Source organism: Phoxinus phoxinus (genome assembly GCF_949152265.1).
Source record: "Phoxinus phoxinus genome assembly, chromosome: 19".
NCBI classification, from domain to species: Eukaryota; Metazoa; Chordata; class Actinopteri; order Cypriniformes; family Leuciscidae; genus Phoxinus; species Phoxinus phoxinus.
In genome coordinates this window covers 29,700,943-29,726,738 of record NC_136894.1, presented here as the reverse complement: position 1 = coordinate 29,726,738, position 25,796 = coordinate 29,700,943, and the positions used below count along the sequence as shown (strand labels likewise).

At 37.6% G+C, this 25,796-nt stretch overlaps 2 protein-coding genes across 3 annotated transcripts; both read right to left on the bottom strand.

The window, feature by feature from the left end:
- Positions 1-1,294: 1,294 nt before the first annotated feature.
- Positions 1,295-12,128, bottom strand: znrf2a (zinc and ring finger 2a). Its single transcript, XM_079591170.1, has 5 exons — positions 11,591-12,128; positions 3,518-3,616; positions 3,197-3,302; positions 2,111-2,179; positions 1,295-1,930 (listed from the first exon to the last, which is right to left on the bottom strand). Exons 1-5 carry the CDS (start codon positions 11,868-11,870, stop codon positions 1,918-1,920), a joined length of 567 nt encoding a protein of 188 aa, XP_079447296.1. The 5' UTR covers positions 11,871-12,128; the 3' UTR covers positions 1,295-1,917.
- Positions 12,129-12,585: 457 nt separating this feature from the next.
- On the bottom strand, positions 12,586-19,880 carry mturn (maturin, neural progenitor differentiation regulator homolog (Xenopus)). Of its 2 annotated transcripts, XR_013795097.1 has the most exons (4): positions 19,442-19,880; positions 16,016-16,138; positions 14,681-15,028; positions 12,591-14,583 (listed from the first exon to the last, which is right to left on the bottom strand). XR_013795097.1 is itself a non-coding variant. In XM_079591174.1 (3 exons), exons 1-3 carry the CDS (start codon positions 19,610-19,612, stop codon positions 14,921-14,923), a joined length of 402 nt encoding a protein of 133 aa, XP_079447300.1. In that variant the 5' UTR covers positions 19,613-19,880; the 3' UTR covers positions 12,586-14,920. The 2 variants fall into 2 exon arrangements, 1 of the variants encoding a protein (XP_079447300.1); XM_079591174.1 differs by having other exon boundaries at positions 12,586-15,028.
- Between the last annotated feature and the right edge of the window lie 5,916 nt (positions 19,881-25,796).

Below are 25,796 nucleotides of genomic sequence, written 5' to 3'. Positions count from 1 at the left end.
GAGAGCAAGTCATGTAGTGTGAACCGCACAGTTCAGCCCAACGTTTCAAAATCCTGTAGTGTGAACTTGCCTTTAGCCACTACTGATCCAGCGGCTGAGAGAGAGACGGACCTCGTGATGGATCCCACAGCGCAGTAAGCCTCCGTCAAGGAGAACGTCCTCAAGGTTTTTGTGATAGATTTTTTGAAGCTCTCTCGTCAGTCCTACTTAGATGATTTCTGTTTAATGATGTTCTTTCGGGGAGGACTATCTGAACCGCTCGGCTCTGCTATACCGTTTCCGAGTTCAAGCTGTACACCCCATTACATGTGACGTCATGCGAAATTCAACGCTAACAGTTTCAAAACACGTGGATTTCCACATAGACAGTATATAAACTGGACACAGCGACCCCATAGGTTTCAACGGAGAGAAATGAAGTCAATTAGAAGCACTCACTTCCTGATCGCCAGGCGAACTGCGCAGGCTCAAACTGAGCTTGACGACGTAGATGTGACGTGAGCAACCTGCAGGTCTTCTAGTAGCTGTGCCGAGAGAAATCTGAATCATCCCCTTCCGAATCTCGCAGAGACGGAGAGCGTGAGCATTAGCTGTCCATGAGCTAGCAACGGGAGCAACTTTATCACTCTCTATGGGCTTCTCCCTTGACTTTATGCCTCCACGTCCTCCCGATTGCTTGCGAGCTTCTCTGCCTGTCCATACGGTAATTTTTCGACTTGTGCGACAGAGTCGCGCGGTTGTGACGCAATCGTTAGCCTATTTTTACAAAAACTGCTTCTACGGGTCCATAACGTAAGATACAAGGTAATGGAGCCTTTTATACATTTTCGTGTTTCTTTAGAAATAAACAATGGACAAACGGTGTCTTTAAACGCCTCAGATGTAAAGTTATTCGCTGTCAAAGTGACGCCAAAATGAATGGGAGTCAATGGAATGCTTACAGCAGGTGGGGGTCCGCTAGCCAATGGCGGCGCCCGGGGATGCTTCAGTGTCTTCCGGAACACTGCCCCCCTGGATTTCCACCGGAGAAGTTTCTCCTCTTTGCGTCTTCCGTGTGTCCATGGTGTAAAATGAGGGCGTGGGGGAGGCGGAGACGTGAATATATAGGGGCGTGTTAATCTAATGACGATCGTTTTCAGCCGCGGCATTTATCAAGAGGCAGGTATTGCGTACACCTGAATTTCAAAGGTACGCACAGCTTCATAAATCAGACGGTGAGAGGAGTGTAAGCATAATCTTACGCCAACATATACGCCCGTTTCGACGCAAGATTGATAAATGTGGGCCAATGGCCCTTTTCATTTATAATCATGAATTTATGCTTGATGAGAACTCATGGGAATATTATAGATTATTGCATTTTGTTTATTACATTATTATTATTATTTTGTTCATCACAAGTTTATATACAACACATTGAAAAAAAAATAACAGCACTTATAACCATTAAAAGGTAAATTTCTTGTAAAAGTAGGCCTAATAAAAAAAAAATTTAACGTTACAAAAAATGAATTAATCTTTCATTGGTTTTCCTGACATTCTTTCATTCATCTTCCTCTATAGTTGTGTCTTTTCTATAAAAACAAATCTCTTCCTTTGGGTAACAAACAGTTCGTATGTGGTTATTGATCATGAAACACTATGTTCTTCTGGACATGAAGCAGTAATGCTGTAGTCCATCATCTGATCCCTGAAGATCTACATGGTTAAAGATAGCGGCTCGATTACTGTAAAACAGCCTTCAGGTCTGATAATAGAACTGTGTAAAGTATATTATGCATGATTTCATTCAGATTTGGCACAACAGGTTTTAGCTCCATATTAAAAGTCTCAGATGGTGATGGATTCATCTTCTAGTGTCAAAGCTGCTCAGATCCTGGAGAAAAGATCAGCTGAGCTCTTTTCTGCTGCTCTTCTTTACTGGAAATATCTGCAGGAGTAAAAATACAGTTTTGTGCGGAATGTTGTATGAATATGGGACTGGGCATGAAACAATGATTTTTTTAAATTATTAATTAGAAAATAGCATATCTAATAGTTATGACAACTAAAACTTTGGATTTGTATAATCTGAAATCCCTCTATCAGTGTAAAGTGTGTAACATCTGACCTGTTTGAGTGTATATCTGTGGGATGTTCTGGACACGACCTGTTGACCTCAAACCATTCATCAATACACCTGGAGGAGCAGAAGATGAGATGATTTACACAGACGAAAGTGTGTGTGTGTGTGTGATTGGGGGGGTTGAGTTGGGGGCTCTGACCCCCTAAATAAGGCTTTAATCAAAATAAATACATTTAGAGATACATGTAGATATATATTTTTCTGGAAAAATAAGTGTTTAAATCTATAGGGTTAGTGAATGTAAATATATGAATATAAGTGTATTCCATGCATTTGCTACACAGTTCATCAAAATTAAATGTTTAATGTGAAATGGTGGTTTAGGTTTACGTCTTGTGTGTGAATGAATCATAAATAATAAAATACTGTTAATTGAAATAGCATTCAGCTCTGAATTTTAAAATAAAACACATGGAAGTTATGTCCTTAACTATTAACAGTATATGTCAGTGCGTTCTTGATCATCCTTTTATCTGTGAAATGGTTAGGAATCACTTTATTATACATTTACACACTGAGATGGTGTATCATAGATTTTTTTTTTTTTGTAAAAAATGTTGTTGTTTTTTCCAAATGTTTTATACCAATATTTTATCATTGTGTAAGATGCAAATCTTCACTCACAAATACAGGCTGCTTTTGATCCAATATCTGATTTATCCAAGCAGAGTTTAAGTTAATAATAAATTGAAAGCAAATGCAGTGAGCTTTTCATATTTAAATAACAGAGACCTTTATTGCACTAATATTTCATTCAACACTTGGTGATGTCATGAGTAAGAGAACAGCAGCAGACATAAGGCAGTGTTTTACTACGGTAAACCGCCAGCTGTCTTGGCCAATACATACATGTACAATGTTTAGAAGAAGTAGAGGTGAAACTGTTCTGCAGTTTTTTAGAGCTATTGTGTACAACGTGTAATAGTTTTCTGCATATTTTTGTTCAATAAATTAGATCTAATTGAATTCAAATTGATTGACTTGATTCACGCATACATTACATAAACTATGTAAACTGAAAAAAGTAAATATATAACTCGCACACTGTGTGTTAGTGAATGTTTCTCATACCCTTTGTGGTAGATGCAGAGACAGGGCAGTCGAGCGATGGTGTCGCCCTGAACCATGTCATCCAGACATATCGAGCACTCACCAGAGTCCTGGGATAAAACATCATCTACAGAGAGATAAACATCACTATCAGCAGCAGAAGCTGAGCGCAGGAGGCAGAGGATGACACACGAGGGCGCTCATACACAACTAAACAAATGAGCTTTAAAACACTGTGGAGGACAAACAAGCCAGTCCAGCATGAAATATGTTTTTATAAGTGAGAGCTCAGGATTGCAGAAGCAGGACAATGATATAGTGTGACAGTGAAGTTGTTCTCACCATTATAATTGAGTCTGTGTTTGGACAAACACATGGGCAAATGATCATCTATTTCATCCGAGCAGACAAACTTTGAGCAGACGGGACAGTCAAAGCCAACTGGAACAAACACAACACAAAAATCATGCTTAACCATTGTCATGTTTGTATGATTGATTTCCTCTACATTATATAGGTCAGCTGAAAGATAACCAAACATATTTATTTACTTCCTCTCAGTGAACAGCGATTATAAGATTACACGGCTATAAAAAGCCATTTTGGAAATGTTGTAATCTCGTCTGAGTCGATTTACTGTAATGTGCATCACTGGGTTATCGACACAATATAAACAATATCTGATACATAAAATCCACAACACGTGCTTGAGCTGCACATGGCTGAATGACTGTAAAGCAGGATTTCAAATCTTCATTATAAAGTTGTAAAGTGATTACAATGAATCCTCTCAGACAAAGGTCTGATTTAGGAGTGTAACGACACACTCATGTCACGATACGATACTATCATAAAACATTTAAGGCAAAATAAAGTTCTGGTTTTTGTTATTATTAGTTCCAAGACATATGGTAAAACGTTAACAAAAACATACTGTAGATTAAAATGCTAAATGTGGTTTTCGGCTACATCAGGGGTGGACTCCTGATCCTCAATGTACAGGGCAATATGACACCAGAATAAAAACATTCATAATTCTGAAGCTGAAAATACAGAATTATGTTAGACATATAATGCTTGCACTCTGTCACTCACTATATTTAAAATAATGTAGGTCACTTATACAGGTAAAATAAGACATTTGGCATAATCAGGACACATATATATTCCCTATAGCATTATTATACATAATTGTCAACATTATAGTAGTTTATTAGGGCCCAAGCCTTGAAAAGGCGAAGGCCCTATTGTTTTCCTTCGGATTATTCTTCATTATTATTATATTACTACCTTTTGGGCACTTTTGGGGGCCTTAACGTGCTCAAAAACTCTTGAAACTTTGCACAAATGTCAGAACCCGCGGCCATTAGAGCCGGACTGAAGCTGGTACCCGGGCGTGGCAGGGGGGCTCGACAGCGCCCCCTGGAACGCGGTCCGAAAACTTGGTCCATAAATCAAACACGCTTGCGTGTAATAATATGAAACTCGGTACACTTATAGATCTCATCGGTTCATATATCCTTCGTGCTCTGACTTTTTACCCCAGCCCAACAGGAAGTCGGCTATTTGCCGTAGTTTAAAAAACACATGCAATGGAATTTAAAATACTCCTCCTAGACGATTCAACCAATCACCACGAAACTCGGTGTGCATGAAGTCAAGACATGGAGGATGATAAATTGCGAGGGGATTTTTGATATCTCGAACGGTTTGGCCGTGGCGAGGAAACGAATTTATGGCGAATATTGGAAACAGGAAGTGTGTTATAACATCCTCATACATTAATTGATCTTGATGAAACTTCAGCAGTGTGTTCGTTGTAAGAGGCCGATCACATGGATGTGACTATTGTGAGTCAAAGTTATAGCGCCACCAACTGGCAGCAGGAAGTGTGTCACTTTCAAAATGCTTTGAATTCACCCTCTTATTTTTACCCCATTTGCTTCAAACTTTATGTGTATAATGTAAACACACGGCAGATGTAGACATGTGAAAGAATTATTGATATCTTAAATACTGTTGCCATGGCAACGCTTTAAACTTTTATATTCTTTTTGGGTGCATTTGAGGCTCTTAACATGCTTCAAATTGCATGAAACTCAACATGCATATCAGATTTATTAGGTACTAGGCATGTGTGAAGTTTCAGAAACGGGCGTGGTAAGGGGCTCAGTAGCGCCACCTTTAGTCAAAAATGGGGTATTAGTTTTACCTACAGTAACAAAAATCGGTATTTATATTTATCTCCCCGAGCCGGACAACTTTCTAATTTACAGTCATTAGCTCCGACCAACAGGAAGTCAGATATTTTGGTTTGAATGTGATTTGATGGGAATTTTGCCAGTCTCTCTCAGTGTCTGTGTGTGTGAGAGAGGAGGGGGGCTTTATTTTAACCCTTTCTCTGCTGTGTGGGACTTCTCGGGAACTTTTGGGGCCCTTAACGTGCTCGAAAACTCTTGAAACTTTGCACACAGGTCAGAACCTGCGACCATCAGGGCTGGGCTGAAGCTGGTACCCGGGCGTGGCAGGGGAGCTCAACAGCGCCCCCTTGAACGTGGTCCGAAAAACTTGGTCCATATATCAAACACGTTTGCATGTAATAATATGAAACTCGGTACACATATAGATTTAATCGGGCCGAACAACTTTCGTGCTCTAAGTTTTACGCCAGTCCAACAGGAAGTCGGCTATCATGGGCTGTATGAAAATGCATGCCCCTGGAATTTGATATACTCCTCCAAGAAAAATTATCCTATCGCCACCAAACTCGGTCAGCATGAAGTCAAGACATTGAGGACGCTAAATTGCGGACGGATTTTTGATATCTCGAACGGTTTGGCTGTGGCGAGGAAACGAAGTTATGGCGAGAAAAGAAAATACAATGTGTTATAACGTCTTCATACATTTATTGATCTTGATGAAACTTCAGCAGTGTGTTTGTTGTAAGAGGGCGATCACATGGATGTGACTATTGTGAGTCAAAGTTATAGCGCCACCAACTGGCAGCAGGAAGTGTGTTACTTTCAAGATACTTTTGACTAAAGTGGGTGGGTTATTTTTACCTACAGTCACAAAACTCGGTCTGTATATTGTGCTTATCGATCCGGACAACTTTCTCATTTACAGTCATAAGCTCCGACCAACAGGAAGTCAGATATTTTGGTTTGAATGTGGTTTTGTCTCTCTCTGACAGAGTTCCCCCTGCCATTCTCTGTGTGTGTGTGTGTGTGTGTGTGTGTGTGTGTGTGTGTGTGCGTGTGTGTGGGGGGAGGGAGGGAGGGAGGGCACACACACAGACAGCCCCCCCCCCCTTTTCTGTGTGTGTTTGGAGGGGAGCAGAAAGACTCACACTGATGCAAGCTCTAAAGCAGACTTCTTCTCGACAGTCAAAGCGGGGTTACGTTATTGCCCGTCGTGCACAGGAACCCGAAAGGCAACGGGGTGGCGGCTTTTTATATATATATATATATATATATATATATATATAAATATAAATAAATATAGCTGCAAGCAGCGATGGAGGGCCCAAGCCGGTGGCAGCGCCAGCCCGGTGCCTTTAGTGTAACTAAAGGCACCAGGGTGGCGGTGCCACCGGCTTGGGCCCGTAATCGCTGCTTGCAGCTATATTTATTTATATTTATATATATATATATATATATATATATATATATATATATATATATTTGTCATTGAAACTCAGTAAATTTTCATTTTTTTCTCTCATGCAATACACTCAAGCTTTCAATAAGCATTCGTTGGATCTCTAACACAGACTGTGTATAAAAGATATCCGTGTATAATTCTGTGCATGAAAGACCCAACATACACATCAATGTAAAGATATGCTTATAAATTATGCAATAGAACTCAATACAGAGAATTAGAAGCATATTATTACTTATAATGCATTTGTGATGTGCATGCAGAGTAAAAACTTGAATCAAATGTTGTAGAGATTTGCAGCAGTAATGATAGTTTAGTGTGTTGAACATGTTTGCAGTTTCTTTGCAAGACTCAGGTTTGAGTGAGAAATCATTTATGCATTGACCTGGAAATCACTAACTAGATAAGCAGGCAAGAGGCAAATGTTATTACTTAGAGTCTAAACTCTCTCTCACACACACACACACACACACACACACACACACACACACACACACACACACACACACACACACACACACACACACACACACACACACACACACACACACACACACACACCTTTATAGGACATGCATTGACACAATGCAATGTATATAGCAGTTTACCCTAACCTTACCCATCACAACTAAGTGCCTAACCCGAACCATTACCCTAAACCTACCCTTAACCTCATTATAACCTCATCCCTAAAACCAGTCTTGACCCTCAAACAGGCCTTTATAGGGGTCTCAGAAAATGAGGACCGGCCAAAATGTCCTCACTCCAATGGTCTAAAACTCAAACTGGTCCTCACAAAGATAGTTGTACGAGTATACACACACACACATACACACACACACACACACACACAAAACAAAATACAGGTCAGCTGTGTATTCATGGGAAGGCGTCTTCAGACACACATCAACATCTCAAGACTGATTACAGTCACAAACACTCAAAAGCAAGTCAATCTATAAGACAGGTGTGTGTGTGTGTTTATGTGTGTGTAGCCTAGTTGAATCAAGGTCTACAGAGGAACTTTATGCTGTTGTTTGGGGTTAAAGGTCAAATTGAAACACATGCCTGAGTTATGATAGCAAAGGTTGGTTAAGGATCATTGCTGTCCAAACAACATTGTCTAGAGTCGGGCTGGGTATTGACACAAACTTCACAATTCAATTCGATTTTGATTCACAAGATTTCGATTTGATCTCGATTTCATTTGATTTAATATCGATTCATTTGGATATACAGTATATACCAGGTACAGTACAGGGGGAAAAAACTCTCTCAACACATGCTGTAATTATACAGGGAATCTCAAAAAGGAACCTAATTTAATTTTTTTTATAAAGTTAATAATTGCAAAAAAATTTGGCAGCATTCTGTTTATATTTAGAATACACAGTGGGTGCACCTAAAAAACAATGGCAGGTAATGAATCATGTGCCCATCAAGTCAGTCGCAACAATACTTTGTCTAATAGTATAAACATTATGATTATTATGGGTAATCTGCATGCAGCACAAATAGAGGCAGGATGAAAGTGTTTTTCATTGAGTTGATCAGCGAGTCTTTGGCAACAACTATCATAAAAAATCAGATAACACCAAAACCTGTCATGTTCTTCTTAAAAAAAAACCTCTTAAAAGCAGATTATATAGCAGCCCAGAGGCCGTCTGACTGACATGTGACGCAATCAATCACAGCTCGTTTTGTTTCGCATCATGTTTAGGGGTGTGTAAAATGTAACATGTAAAATGTAACTATGTCCCTACAATTACAGACCGGTGTGTAAAACTCTTGGACGTATTTTATATGCTGCAAACTTTCCATACTATACTTTTGAAAATTCAGCGTTTGGTTGATCTTGATAAGCCTCATTGTCACAGTGGTAAACACTATGGTTTTTTTCTTCCATAAGGTGGTTTGGCATCACACGACATGTTTTCAGGCGGACCGTTAAAGAACGCGACACACACGTCTCCTGGAAATCATGTAGAAATTAACCAATCAGACGACGACTTCAAAACTCCTGAAGTTTGTTCCAATTTTGTGTGCCATATGCATCAGACGATCAGCCAATGATCCGTGAGCGTGACGTCTGAGGTTGAGAATAATGAACAGTAAACTGGGTTAAGACAATGCATTTTAACATAAAAAAATCTTACATACTTCACCTTTAATTTTGTTTTTAATTTATTTTTAAGAATTGCACTTGGGAACTTTCTTACAAACTTCAAAAAATGTATCTTAAGAGACTCCCTGCTCAAGGTTTTCGTTAATCTAGCCACAGATCAGATATTTTGCACAGTATGTACTCAAAAAGCTTAAAAATAAATGAGGTTGGTTAGGCTAGCCTGATATTGAAGGCAATGCTATTATGTTAACAGGTCAGCAACAATGCTATTTTGGCTGAATTAAGTACAAGCTTTAAAAACAAAACAAAAGCATCAAATTCAGTTTATGCACATTCTGTTCGAGATCTGTAATTATGCTATTGTCTGAATTTTCTCATGTCTGTTTGAAATCACTTTAAGCTCATGATCTGAACTGACGAGAATAATATTTTCCACACAGCAACTCATATTATTGGCAGAGAACACATGACACACACACACACACACACACACACACACACACACACACACACACACACACACACACACACACACACACACACACACACACACACACACACACACACACACACACACACACACACGCCTCTTGCACTTTGACCTTCACACTCTAATTTGACACATAAAGTGCAGAAGAATGTCCCTTCAATCTTTGCTGTAAATACACCATTTGTAGGTTGATTTTCTGTAAAGTAAAAGTGTCTTTGTCAGGTTAGTGTGTCAGTGTTCGGGAAACCAGACATTTCAACCAGACTTTTTTTTTTTTCCTTTTCTGTTTGATGCTAGTTTGATGCTACAATAGAATAAAAAAAAACTTCTACAAATAGCTTTATAGAAAAATAGGCACTTTATAAGTCAGACTGAGCCTCACAAATCAAAAAGCTGACAACCAAACACTTGATCACAGTTATTTCCAACACGACTCATAAAGAAGGATTTCAACAGGAACTATGGCTCGTAAACGTCATGTTAACAAATACAATAACTGTCAAATAATGAAAAGCAATGCATTACTGTATGACTGATGCAGATTCTCTCACGTTCATGTGTGTTTGTTCCCAATCAGCAAAAATTCCCTCGGATTCTTATCAATCTGACCTACTATCAAAAAATGTAATAAAAAATGTATTAATGATTTATTTAATATACTCTGTCATTATCAGATTATATTAAATAACCATTGTATCATTCTACTTAAAACAATAAAGGTTTGCTATCTATTGCCACTCAAAGGTCACGAAAATATAACATTTTATATAATATAATATTTCTGACCTTTTTGACCCGACCTTAATCTGAATAGGCAAACCTTTTAGCAAAGTACTCTTTTATTTTCATAATATAATATGTTTCAAAGTCTTTCAGCCAACATAAAGCATCAGCAATAATAAAGAAATATGCTCAATCCATTTCCATGTTCTCTAATTATTGAATGAGGAAGTCTCTGTGTTTATACCGTAACATATCCACAACAACACAACGGTCATCGCTCAGTTCTGCTCTAGATCACAGACTGTTCAAAACATGATCTACAGAAACACACACACACATACCACTGAAAACCATCAAACATTCAGTCAAGCAAAGGTGGACTTGTAAAACTTTAAAACCATGTATTAGAAATCTCTCTCTATCGCACATTATAAAATATATATTTAATGGACTATAATAAGCTCATAGGGTCAATAAGATGAGTTATATTATAATGCATATATGCATATAATATATATATGCATATAATACTGTCATATGATACAATAAGCCTTAAGCAATCACATAATACCAACAAGGTACATTATAATATTATATTGTAAATGTATTGGATACATGGACTTACTGGCATCATTAAATGACCATATCATAATCACATATCAACTATGACCAAATGATAAGGTTGATAAGCTACATTATAATACATAACAATACATGACCTTGTGTTGTGATGATAATTAATTCATCATAAAATGTCAACAAGATTCATTATAATATATTTTAATGCATATGACTTTGATCATATGGCCATATATAAACAAGTAGAACAACTATATGGTCTTTGTCTTTGATTATGGTTGTGATTTGATTGTCTTTGATTGGCCAAAAGGGAAGGGGTTTGTGGGAGCATTGTTAGAGAGTGCATGTGTATGAATGTGAAAGTCAATGTATCTAAATGTTTGTTATAGTCCTATGTTGTATTTACTTTAATTATGATTTTCTATTATGATGTTGGTTTCGACTGTAAGGACCCCCTCGAAAATGATATGGCTCATCTCAAGAGACTATCTTTGAAAAATAAATAAATAAAAATAAATAAATAAACATATTAGGCAAATAAGAGACGCTTGACTGCATTATACAACCAAATCATAATCAAAACCAATGGTCAATAAGCTACATTATGATATGTCATAGGGTGAATTCAGGTTAACTGGGGCCATTTTTGCCATTGAAATGACTGGGAAAAGTGTCCCAATTAACCTGTAATTATATATATATATATATATATATATATATATATATATATATATATATATATATATATATATATATATATAAAATGTATTGATATTCATTCTAATATTTTTAAAAATCATACATGTTATTGCATTTGCGTGATCTGAGCTCTTACCGCCCAGCATGTGAGGCGTCAGGTGTGCAGGTAAAGAGCCGATCATCAGTGTTCTCTGTCCGTCAGTCTCGTCTCTCCGGCCGCTGGTGGGTATAATCGCGCTCTGGATGAATGACCCGGGTCTGTGTGATGAATACTGGACCCGTTCACCGATCTGACCCGTTGAACCGCCCGCGTAATAGCGCAGCACCGCAGCTCGCGCGCTCCCGCTGTTCACATCGGACCCGGAGTAAGATCTGACCCGGACACCCGCTGACGGACTGCTCTGTTTCGGACCCATCCTTTAATAATATCAGTCTTTAAAACTCCTAGAAGCCACGAACTGAACCTGCAGCCTCAAATTATCGATAAGCAAAAACCGATAAACGCAAAATATGCATTAAACGCTCTGTAGAGCGAAGCCCAGACAACTTTTCACACTTCCCGAAGCAGATGTGAGTAAATCCAGTCGAGCACACCGCAAACTCACTCAAACAGAGTGATGTCAAGATCACGTGGTCTGCTGCTGCTTCCTCATGCCTGGTTGCCTTGTCTCATTGCTTTTGCAATAGTATTACTGCTTTCCTAATAACGGTTTTTACTGTTTTATTTGAAGTTCTCTATTATTACATTTCAGTTAAATATTTAGATGCTTATCTACTACTTCATTACCTTCTTATCCAGCATGCAGGAACCAAGAAATGAAATATTACTGCCCATGTTATTACGTAACTTTATCTATTTCAAAATTTCTAGAATTATGTCTTGGCTGAATTGTACAGATTGACAATCTGAGCATATAACTCCCTTCTCCGAGAGCCAATCTGAAGCTTTTTTTCTAATAATTATCAAATAATTGTGGAATAAATGCTGCTGCACATATTCTTTTGATCCTTTAAGCATCTATAAAGAGATTTGTCATATTACTATATTTCTACTCAGTGTAGACATTAACACCTACTTCAATTACTGACTTAATGGGTGAGTTGAAACTTGCAACCCCATTCACATCTCATAACATACAAAGCCTAATATTTAATGTCAAATTTACATCCAACCAAAGTCCAAGAATATGTCATGTGTTCGTTCTGCTGAAGAAGGTTACAGCTTAACAGTGATCGAATAATTATGAAAACACAGAGCTAAGAAATACAGAATACACTCATAAGGTTCAAATTTAATTGCTGAATTTGAGGTTACAGTACATGCTGACCCAAACAAGTTTTACTCCAGTTTAATTCTAAATGACTCTAAACAACAGGCGGATCAATATTCATCTAAATCAATGACAATATTTCCAATTACCACATTGTAAGATTTGAACAATCTTCTTAGAAATTAAATGATTAGTTATAAAGGTGACTCAAATATCATCCACAAATGGATTTACACACACAAAAGAGTGAGTAAATAAATAAATATAATAAAAGGGTCAAATATAATAAACAATAGATAAATATTAATAAATAATTGAAATAATATGAATAAAACAGGAATCAAAAATCCAGTACAGAACTTTAGCTGTTACATAAGTACATAAAGACAAAAAAAAAATAAGTTTAAACAAACAAATACATTTTATGGTTAAGTAAATTAATCAAAATTAGACAAAACGTGATTAATTTGAGAAGTTTATCAATAAACACTTTTGGACAAACAAAACCAAATCAAAATCACAATCTGGTACAGAGCTTTGACGGTTACATAACTACATAAAGACAGTCAGAAAAACAGCAGCTTTGATCTCAGCAACACACTTCCGTATAATGTTGTGTGACTTCATCTCTACGCTCGACGTGTGCAGGAAGACACTATGGAAGCAGAAGACGGAGGAGGTTCAGCGTCAGCACATTCACGTACAGTATGTCCTGGAGTCCTTCAGGCATCATCATGATGAGATATGAGACAGCAGAGGGATCAATGATGCTTTACAGAGGTCACGTGACCATGAACCAGCTGATGTAGACTCTTCAAAATAAAGGTTCCAGGGATTAACAGGAAAATTCCACAAAGGACTTTTCATTCTTTAGTTCTTAAAAAAGAACATTCTGGAAAGTTCTGGTGGATTATAGATCTTCATAATTTGTCTAATCAACTCAAGAACCATATGAGGCCCCCCCAAAAAAAGGTTCTTGATAATAAGCGCTGAAGAACCTTTATTTTAAGAGTGTGAAACAGAACTTGTTTTCTTGAATTAGATACACAGTTTTATCTTTCTCTGGTTAAGCTCGGAGTTAAGCTTTCTTAACTCAGAGGACTAGATACAATATGTTGATTAATACAATCAAAAGACAATCAAGGCAAAGAGAGGATTAAAACAAGAGCGGTTGTTAGAAACTTCACCCATCCGAACACACGATAACCTCATCACTCTTCCTCAGGGATGATCAGACTTCTGATCTGATCCTTCACCACGGATGCTTTGTATGCGCTTGCAATCAGCTTTGGTTATTTGTCATTTAGCGAGTGATTTAAAGAACATTTCAACACAAGCACAATCCCACAGAAGTGACCCAGGGTTAAAAGTCTCATTCAAGGATACAATAAATCCACAATCGACATCTAGATGAACATGAAATCAAAATTCACCCTAATTACTTTCATATTGCATGTTCCTGGCTTTATTGTGACGGATGCATTGGTGCATATTAATATTCTCACCAAAAACAAAGACTTTTCTTATGGCGTCATCTTTAATTATTCAACTTGAGCAAATTCACAATTATTGTTATGTTCAGAAGAGCATACTCTTACTATTTTGCAGTATATATAATGTTAATTTTGTGTGTTGCATGGAATATCCCAATGATATTCATAATTTATTAAAATGTGCAGTTTTTATGCAAGGGACTGTATCCCATAATGCAATGCATTTACCTTCCATTTGCAATTTGATGATGAATAGGAATTGATGTATGCAATTATTTTTTAATTTGATCAGATTAATTAAGATGTTTTCACCACATAATTGGATTCATAACATCCTTATTTTTGAAGATGACAACCGCACGCCACTCGCTGAATTAAACATGCAACGTAATCATGTGACAACAATGCAGAATTATTCAATTCTGAACATATTTACTACCTTACGATGTCACCTCCAGTCACATGATGGGTTAGGGAAAGCAAAGAAAAGGAGAGAGCTGGGAATGAGATATTTGTTTTATCTCGGCTTGAATGTGATTAGAGTTATCATGACATGACAAATATTGACATGAGAGTTAATATAGATCAAAATAACATGATCATTCAGGGTGCAGGAAAAGCTGTCCAGATATTAAAGGGTGTAATGGTGCAGTGTGTGTGTGTGTGTGTGTGAGGTGAAGAGAGCAGGGCTTGATGCAGAGATTATTGCTGGCTCACACCCATCTGCTGGTGGTCTGGCTCTGGTTCCTCCTCCACGTCTGCATGATACTGATCGAATGTGTCGTCATCGATATCTGGAAGACCCAGGAGCTGCAGGACAGTTGCACAATCATTCCATACACAACTCAATAGAATAGAATGTTCAGATGCAACATGCATTCCATTAGAAGATCGTAAACCCTTCTGGCTCTGAAATCTGATTGAATGATCATGTTTGAAACATCTGAAAAATACTTAAAGGAGAACTCCGGCGCAAAATGAACCTTTGGTCTAATTACACATTGTTACCTAGTCAACCGTTATCTGAGATTTGTTTTCATGATAATCGAATGTAAATAGTTTTATCTCTAAAAACAGTTTAGCCTATAACGCTAGTATAACGCTAGTATATAGGGCATTGAGTAATGACAAATAAAAATCGCTTGTTAATACCACTAACAAGGCTCAAAATAGCCCCACACTAACACGGTAGCATAATGAGGGTCCCTACCTTCAAACCGAAGCATTGAGAACTGTGTAAGTGTCCAGACAGTTTAATAAGAAGATATTTTATACATACAGTCAACTTCGCGTATACAGGCAGAAGCCATCTTTGAAAAACAGTCTCTATCAGTCGATCTAGGAACGCCGATCCAAGTGCGCTGAACCATATGAGATTCTACATAGTTCAGCGCACTTGGATCGGCGTTCCTAGATCGACTGATAGAGACTGTTTTTCAAAGATGGCTTCTGCCTGTATACGATTAACAAGCGATTTTTATTTGTCATTACTCTATGCCCCATATACTAGCGTTATACTAGCGTTATAGGCTAAACTGTTTTTAGAGATAAAACTATTACATTCTATAATCATGAAAACAAATCTCAGATAACGGTTGACTAGGTAACAATGTGTAATTAGACCAAAGGTTCATTTTGCGCCGGAGTTCTCCTTTAATATGCACACATCTCTGTCTGCATATCAATCACATCTTATGACAATGTGCAGTATACAGTTAAACCAATGAGTTATGCCTGGCTGAATAATAGTTTATTGTGATCATTATTCTTGATAAATGTGGAGTGAGAGAAACTTACAGGCCTGAAGGATCTGAAGACTTTGTCCAGCACCTCCAGCAGTGTTTTCTTCCCGCAGGACGAGATGTAGTCCTGTGCCAACTGCAGGAACGGTAGACAGTCCTCGCTCTCACTCCACACGTGCTGAAAACACACACACCATTAGATTATTCAACACGTCATTTCACCAGCAGTTTCAGTCCAAATATTTCACTCATAACTACATTTAACATTTACATTTATAGTTGAGACAGATGTTCGTGAATTAGAATTTTGATATTTATTTGATATTTTATTTTTGTATCTACCTGTGTGTGTGTGTGTGTGTGTGTGTGTGTGTGTGTGTGTGTGTGTGTGTGTGTGTGTGTGTGTGTGTGTGTGTGTGTGTGTGTGTGTGTGTGTGTGTTTGTGTGTGTGTGTGTGTGTGTGTGTGTAAATATTTATTAAACCAGATTTCAATCCTGCTAGCTTTATATACTTATTTAACTAATGGTGTTTTTCCATACTGTTTTTATGTACCTCATAATATATATATATATATGTGTGTGTGTGTATTTGATTCATGCATTTGGCAGATGCTTTTATACAAAGTGACTTTGCATTTGATATATATATATATATATATATATATATATATATATATATATATATATATATATATATATATATATATATCTTGAATGCAAAGTCACTTTATATAAAGCATCTGCCAAATGCATGAATCTAATTTCTATATTTTTCCTCAATGGAGTTGCAAAGCCCAATAAACAAAGGTTAACATGTTCCTGACAAACCTTTAAACATCTAGAAATCATTCGCAATGGAGAGAATTTGTAAAATGATATCTGCACTGATCTCCTTTGGAAAATCAGCTTACAAACATGCATGAGTAAAAATATTTTTATGAATACAAACTCCCTGGTATAATTATTTTGGGATTTCTTAAATAGGTACAGTACATACGGTATATGGATAAAAGGACTTCTCTGAACTCAAAGTTGAGCTTCCTGCAGAGAATCTGGGACACTAAAACTCTTTGTCCCGTTATAATTATCCGAGCGAGAGGGACAGTTTTTCAGGAGATGGCCCAAATAATCTTCTCCTCCCAAACGGCGTTTTTTCCTAATGAGGAAACAGAACCGGACTCGAATACAATTCATCTACAACTAAATAAGCTTACAGTGTGTTCATTTGTGTAAAACCTGATGGTGTCAGTTAGTAAAAGTCAAATGAACTGTGTTATAAAGTACATTTCTGTTGTTTATTGTTTATTTACTGATACTGGCACTCAGAATATCCGAGAGAGCGATAACAATAAATGCTGAAGTTTGTGCTGTTAAAACTTATAACTAACATAGATCAATGTTTTGTGTGTTGAATGCTGCACACTTCATGCAAAATGATATAAGGACAGTTGTAGTGCATGTGTGCTCTGCATTGTGGGAGATTTGAGAACAAGGACATGATAGGCTTGAGATGCACTGAAGAGCGTGCTGATATCTCAATCATAGGTTATCTGGACTTCACAAATATATGATCATCTCAAACCTCATCAGTTCTGTAGCTGTTAATGCATGTCAGTTTGAGGCTATCACCATATGCATGTCTTAGAAACAATTGTTTCAAGTATTTTAAAGTTTACAGTTCTAATGCTCAACCAAAGCTATTAATATTGATATGTCCTACCCCAACTTCCTGTTTCAACAGGGAATGTCAACATATGGTGAACAAATACACACTCTGTCTTTCTCTTGAGATCTTGCCTGAAGCAATGGAAATAAAAACTTTCTTTTACTGATTTCAGAGATTATTAATGCTCTGATCTGTCCAGTGCTCTCAGGAACAGAGTTTCTTATAATGTTAAAATGTCTTTTTCATGAGTAACTGTTCAAAATTGTAAAAAACTCACCAGAATTTCGCCAACCCAAATGGGTAACACTTAACAATAAGGTTAACTAATACATGAACTAACAATGAGCAATACATTTGTTACAGTATTTATTAAAAATACGACTGTTCATTGTTAGTTCGTGCCAGCTCAGGTCCATTATATAATATTAACAGATACAACTTTTGAGCATGTATTAGTAAATGTTTAAATGAACATAAACTAATATGAATAAATGCTTTATAATTATTTTCTATTGTTAGTTCACATTAGCTGATGTTGTAAACTAATGTTACGAAATGAAGCCTTATTGTAAAGAGTTAACACTAAAAGCAAGCTTGCTAAAACCACAGCTATTTGGAAATTGGTTATCAATCACTTGCACAGCACTTTTAGTCTGAGGCCGCTAGCAAACATGCTTCTTTTTCCATCCTTTAGTATTTCATTATATATTTTATTATCACCATAACCATCTAAGTGAAAATTCAAACCGAAAAATTGCTTGCACCAATGTACTTATTTTATAAGTGATATGCACAATTACTGATTTTACACCATTTAAAGAAAAAGAAAGAGGAAAAAGAAAATACTGTTTATTTCTAAGTTTAAATGGACAACAATCCCAGATTCTTTAATGTTTAAAAAAACTTTTGGACCTACTGTATTTTGATCTATTAATAATGTAAAATCTCTCTCTCTCTCTCTCTCTCTCTCTCTCTCTCTCTCACACACACACACACACACACTCTCTCTCGCTCAGTGACCCTGCTGATGGTGGTATTGATCCGTCTGAGTAATAAGAGCCGTGTGCTGCTGCTGCGTGAGCTCTGGGACTGCAGGGATGCGGTCGGTCTGATCATGTGCTGTGACTGATGTCAGGGAAACTACAGTAAACTGTTGTTGCACACACAGAAACCAAACATGCATCCAGCAGACGTGTGCAAGGTTAATGCAAATGCAGCATGTGTTTTTACTACATCACAACACCAAAAAAACAGAGAATATCTGCACTATTTATCCCTCGATGACAGGGAACTGTGCAGCTTTAGGCCTTTGTGCTGATGAAACACATTAACACACACCTCATGGCCCTGAAATGGCTGATGCAATACCTGTCTGACCAGCACACATGCATCAGTCTACACACACTGCATATCACACTTGTATTGCAATTGTTGGCAGATGCATCCTACAACCCGACAGCATCCAAAACATCCAGCCAAGCATAGAGAAAGCACTGCAGTCAAACACAGTGACATCATTTCATTGGCTTTCAGACAAAGGCCTTAAAAACACATGCAAAAAAATAAAAAGTATATCGGCAATACCAGTAGTATACAACATCCACGCGCGATTTCCATCTCATCCACTCCAATAAACAGGCCTGTGTCTAATAACATGCTAACACCATAGTAGCATGTCCAGAAATCATGGTACTTTTTATAATTGAGACCAGAGACTGTTTAGATTATAACACAGCAGTATTGACACACACACACTCGGGCGCGCGCACAGCTCCCCCTCCCCCCGAGGATATTACTCGATTATGTCATACTTACAAAATTGTCGGTTCCTCCCGTGAGGTTGTCCGGGCAGAGCACGTAGAACGAGATCCCGGGCTCGGCGTAGAAGTCCAGCCGCCTCTCGTCCACATCCTCGGCGAAGATCAGGTCGAAGGGGTTCCCGGAGCACCACTTCTCCGCGGTGTCCACCAGCGCTTTAAACTCCATCCCGATGATGCTGATGCTGCGGATGCTGAGCACTAGCGCTGCGTCGTCATGGTGATTAGAGAGGATTCGTGTTCGCTGAGGTCTCACTGTCTCACATCGGCCTGTATTCGAGTGCTCCTGAACTGGACCTGAAGGACCGGACCCGGTTCAGCCCGCCTGTGCGGAGAACAACGCCTGTCCTCTAGCAGGATGACGTCACACGACAACACATGCGCCCCTCGTCATCATCTGCATAAGAGACCATCTCTAAAGAGACGCCCGTTTCCTCACTTGTTACTACATGTAGGCCTAAAAATAACCACATCTTTTTTGATGCTGTAGTAAATATGAATTATTATTAACAACAGCAACAACAGCAACAACAACATTTCAAGTATGCTGACGTCTTTTGTAAAGAAATACGCGATTTATATTTGTTTAAATATTTTTAGGAATTTAAATAATTTAAGAGTAAATCTTTAAATCAATTTATATTACATCATAGATATAATTAAGATTAATTATTTATAATGTTTAAATTGTGTGTGTGTGTGTGTGTGTGTGTGTGTGTGTTTTGAAATGGCACTGTGGGTTATATCTATTGAGCTCCACTAGAGGGCGCCCTTAGTCCAGTGTTTGGAGCAGTGGCAGAACAGGGGTCAGATTCACGAAAATTTGAATCGTAACAATTATACATAAACAATTATAGAATTTACGATTATTGTACATTTTAACAACATTCTTTTTTAGTAATTTTCAATCTTAAGTTATGTCTTGAGAACAATCTTATGGAAAAATGTAAGAACATTCACGCAATCTTGTGGTGCAGGTTGATTCCTTAAGCTCCATCCACACACAAAATAGAATCAGCATTTTTTTTAAGCCATTACATCAACACCTTATAATGGGAGTGGGGGAACAGATTCCGACAGCTGTTTCTTTTGCCCCATATTTCCCCCCCAATGTTAAGGGTCATACCATCAGAATAGTCATGGGTGATTTCAACATTTGAGAAGCAGAAGTGTCTATTTTTCTCACACTCCAACAGCTTGATTGACAGTTCCTTCTGTGGCTTGATTTGCTGCCAAAAATCCCTGAAGAATGATCATTGACAGCTTGGAGCATGTGTTGAGTGAACAATTCACAAAAATACCAGTTCTCAGCTGACATATCTCTGAAAGATTGAATTAAAACTAGTTTTAATAGTTTACGAGTTGCTCACATTTGAAATGTGTACATTTGCAAAGTAAGACACAATACAATGTCTAGCATTTAAGGGATTTGTTAAGCGTGTCTTTTCATGAAAGCAACATATTTAGACCTATATAAACTCATGTTTATTTGATCATAATTAAATGACAGTTTTTATCCTTAAAACAGCTGAGCGAACTTTTACAATGTTTAAATTTGAAAATAATAATAAAAACATTAGGAATTACGTGCAGAAAATGCCCTATTTTCCCTCCCAGAAGACAGCATGAAAATAGAAATTCATTCCCTTTACATGTAAAAAAAACCCCTACTTTTAAATGAATATATGCATTTTAAGAATTATATTCTTGAGGAATTGTGCAAAATCAAGCTTATCTTTAAATTAACCTATACCCTAAATCGAGAGTGTGCTATAATTGCAAATATGAATATATAAGCTGTTTAATTTGTTACAGCATGCCTTGCTGAACTCTCACGTCTGGTTGATATATGATTAAAGGATCTACAGGAAAAGTCGTAATATTTTTCCCATAATAATGAGGCCTGTTGCTTGTAGATGCGACTCAATGTTTGATGCACTTGAAGCTGTAGACGGAGCAGCCGTTGGAGCAAAAGCTGGAATAGAAAGATTAGCAAATTAGCTGGAAAAGATCAAATATAATTTTTTTTTTTTTGCTTCATTCAGGTCAAAATGAGAAACAAAGTTTGGGTTTTGTATCTTCTAGACCCTATGATAATAACATTACAGAAAAATGGCTATTGAATAGTAATGCTTACTGGAACCATTGACAGAAATTGTCTGAGAAATGATGTTCAATGCATTGACATTTCCTGTTTCTGCTGCTGTCAAAAGGGTGTCTGCAATCTCTTTTCTGGATGGTAAAGATTGGTTGAAGCTGAAAACTAGTTGTGTTATCGTGATGATTGACCCTGGTCTGAAATATATTAAAGGATGTTATTGGGGAATCCATTTGGCAAGCACGTATTATTAAAAGTTCAATGTTCATGCTCAAAACACACACACACACGCACGCACGCAAGCACACACACACACACACACACACACACACACACACACACACACACACACACGATTGCAATATGCTGTATTTACCTGAATCCTTGGACAATCACTCCAAGAAAGTTAACATACTTGGGTTTGTAGACGGCTTCAAGCTGGAACAAACGACACACAATAAGGAATATACAAAGTTAAAGTGTTAGTCACTTTATCCTCTGTTAGAGTGTTTTACAATCGCTAGGACATTCCTCAATACTTAGGTCACCTTTTCAAAACTCTTCACACAGTTCTCATATAACCAACTTTCTTCTTGGTTGAAAGTTGGTTACAGCAGTAAAATCATCATGTCTCAAATCAACTCATTCTTCCAGAACAAGAAACAACAACAAACACACACTTTGTCAGTCATAAAACAAAAACCTAAAAACACAACAGCAGTTTGCATAATGTTTTCTTTTGTAAAATGTCTCTACAAAACAAGAATGATTCTCTCTACTGTTCAGAATTCACTGCAGTTTATGTTGCGGTCCATGTTTGTATTACAGTACGACAGTATTCCTAAGTTTCAGAGTTTTGGTGGTGTTTGTGTCTGAGTGAGAAAATAATTACAGTTTTTTCCAACTGCTTACACACGTTTTCAAAACCATGTCACGTTTTTTCAAAACTCTACACACAATTCCCCAAACTGCACACACAAAATGCAAAACGCCTCACATCTCCTTCAAAATGTAAGACTACATTCAAAATGCCATAACACACGTCAGAATCATAGGTCAGAATGAAGCATTTGCATCAAATGGTAAACACTTCTTTCATAATAGTGCATTTTGGATAAACCATGTAAACACTGTTGTTCTAAATCTAAAGCTCTCTGGTCTTTCACAGGCTTATATCTACACTTCAATACAATGTTCTACAGTGACAGTAATCTGCTGAGAGAGGAACAAGTACACTGTAAACACCAATGCAATGTAGAAACAGAAAATATTTACATTTACATTTATTCATTTAGCTGACGCTTTTATCCAAAGCGACTTACAATTGCTATATATGTCAGAGGTCGCACGCCTCTGGAGCAACTAGGGGTTAAGTGTCTTGCTCAGGGACACATTGGTGTCTCACAGTGGATTCGAACCCGGGTCTCTCACACCAAAGGCATGTGTCTTATCCATTGCACCATCACCACCCCCATTTTTGGGGCACCCCCTATTTATTAGGCCAAACATTACTGTTGTATACAGTAGCATACAAGAAAACCATAAACATATGTAAACCAAAAGTATATTAGAATACAGTAAAGAACAAGTGTGTGTGTGGGGTCACTTCCTGTTAGATTTTTGTGTGTTAGGTCGAGAATTGTGTGTAGTGTTTTGCAATTAAGCAATTGAAAACTGAGTCAAAGGCTGAGAAATAGCTCATGGTTTTGGAGATTTGGTGTGTAATTTTGCACTTTTCGAGTGAGAGGTTTCAAAAATCGTGTGACATGAAAAGATTTTGTGTGCAAGCAGTTGGAAAAAACTGTAATGTATTCTGAAATATGTTGTTATTGAATGCATCAATATTACAGTTTTTCTCAGTTGCTTTGGTGCATTTCTCACATCACTATTTACATTTGCACAACAGTTAATGCAGTTCTCAAAACAATTAGTACAAACTGCAAAACCTAGTTGATAACCTGCAAAAGCGTGTCACTTGCTCAAAATGGATCGCTCATTCCTCAAAAGCAAGTATTCATGTCAATGAAAGTGTCAGTGTCATCAAGATGAAAAGTCTTGACACCATTGCTTATGAACAAGATAGTCAAATGGCTTTGTCATGTTTTCATTATGACAGTTTACTCTGTAAATGTTTTCCAATGCAAAAAAGTCAGATATTGGTGACACTACCTGAAAATGCTCAAGACGGCACTATATACTATTTGCACAGCCATTTGAAAAATACAGTAAAGTTACACATTACTGTATTTAGTGAGGTAACTACAAGACACTGAATGTTTCACATTTTTACTGCATATGCTCTTTGCAATTCTAATTTGTTCACAGCATTGTGCAAAAGAAAACATACACCCTTATTTACAACAAACATAAACTCCCTTTGGGTAGAGCTGTGCACAACTGCAAACAATACTGCAGTACATATTGGAACTGAACATACAACATACATAGTACTGTAATCATTCATGCACATCCAGACGTCCCTCTCTGTCTGGCCACATAATTTCATCTACATCACAGCAAATATCATCTCTTGCAATGCAATCCAAAACAACAACATGCTTGCTCAGATGGTCTCCAGTTAGACCCCTCTCATTCTCAGGGATTATGTCCCTGTAAAGAGTGTCTAACAAAGTCAGCAGATGTTGTGTGTTGTATGGAGCAAGACTGGGGATATGCCATTTATACACACCTGTTCTCCCGACGAAATGTTTGAATAATTGAATTTACAGTGGTTCTCCCAACATCTGGCTGCACCCTTCGACCAGCCTCAGCCGTTGTGAGGCCGTGATTGACAACATGATCCACAATTGTAGCCCTGATTTCATCAGGGATCCGCCTATGTACTTGGCCTCTTCTTCCCCTTCCCCTTCCCCTTCCCCTTCCCCTTCCCCTTCCCCTTCCCCTTCCCCTTCCCCTTCCCCTTCCCCTTCCCCTTCCCCTTCCCATTCCCCGTCCTGCACCCTCACCCGCACCCTCACCCCTCTTCCACGAGGCTGGCCTTCCATTTCTGTGTCACAGTATTGTAGAAATGGTACTATGTCCTGCTTGGTTCATATATGCTTGTAAAGTGGGGGTATATGGGATTCAGCTCTGACAGTGATTGTAGAGAAGTGGCTTATCATTGGTTGCAACTAATGCTTCACACACCCCTTCGCATCAGTGAAAGTTGAGATTCACCTAAGATAAATTGTTCAATTTAGGAGACATTTTCAGGGAAAAAAAAGATTAAATGTTTTTTGTAAAATTTGCTTGACAGATTTTAACAACTAGTTCAACATTTTTGTATGTAATGACTCAAGCAATGAAAGGAGGACTATTAGTTTTATATGGAATGACTATTCAGCATTCACAAGTATAGTTCATTTTGACTGACATGACATAAGCAAATGATAATGTTTGAAAACAGCAGAGAGTTGTATGAAAGCAATTGATGCATGTCCAAAAGCATTTGCAATTTGTTCGAAGGAATGAGAAACTGCTACTATGATGTGCACAACATTCAATCTTCAATCGCGCCTTATAAATCAGCCTCAATTATCACCCCGCAAGAACAATTACAGTGCTTTACAACTATAGAACAAAAAGAGCTAAATAAACTTATCACTTCATCTAAAACAACAACGTGCTTATTAGATCCTATACCAACTAAACTACTGAAAGAAGTGTTACCTGTAGTGGAAGAGCCTCTTCTCAATATCATTAACTCGTCTCTATCTTTAGGTCACGTTCCAAAAACATTTAAACTGGCAGTTATAAAACCTCTTATTAAGAAACCACAATTAGACCCACATAATCCAGCAAATTATAGACCCATTTCAAATCTTCCATTTATGTCTAAAATATTAGAAAAAGTTGTGTCCGCTCAACTGAGCTCTTTTTTGCAAGAAAATGACATCTATGAAAAGTTTCAGTCTGGATTCAGGCCGCACCATAGCACTGAAACTGCGCTCGTTAAAATCACTAATGATTTACTTTTAGCTTCGGACCAAGGCTGTATCTCAATACTAGTTTTACTTGATCTTAGTGCTGCGTTCTATACTATAGATCACACAATACTCTTAGATCGACTACAAAATTATACTGGCGTTCAAGGACAAGCATTAAGCTGGTTTAGATCATACTTATCTGACCGCTACCATTTTGTCTATTTAAATGGAGAAAAATCGATCATATCTTCAGTAAACTATGGAGTGCCGCAGGGATCTGTGCTAGGCCCTCTATTATTCTCAATATAAATGCTGCCACTTGGAAATAT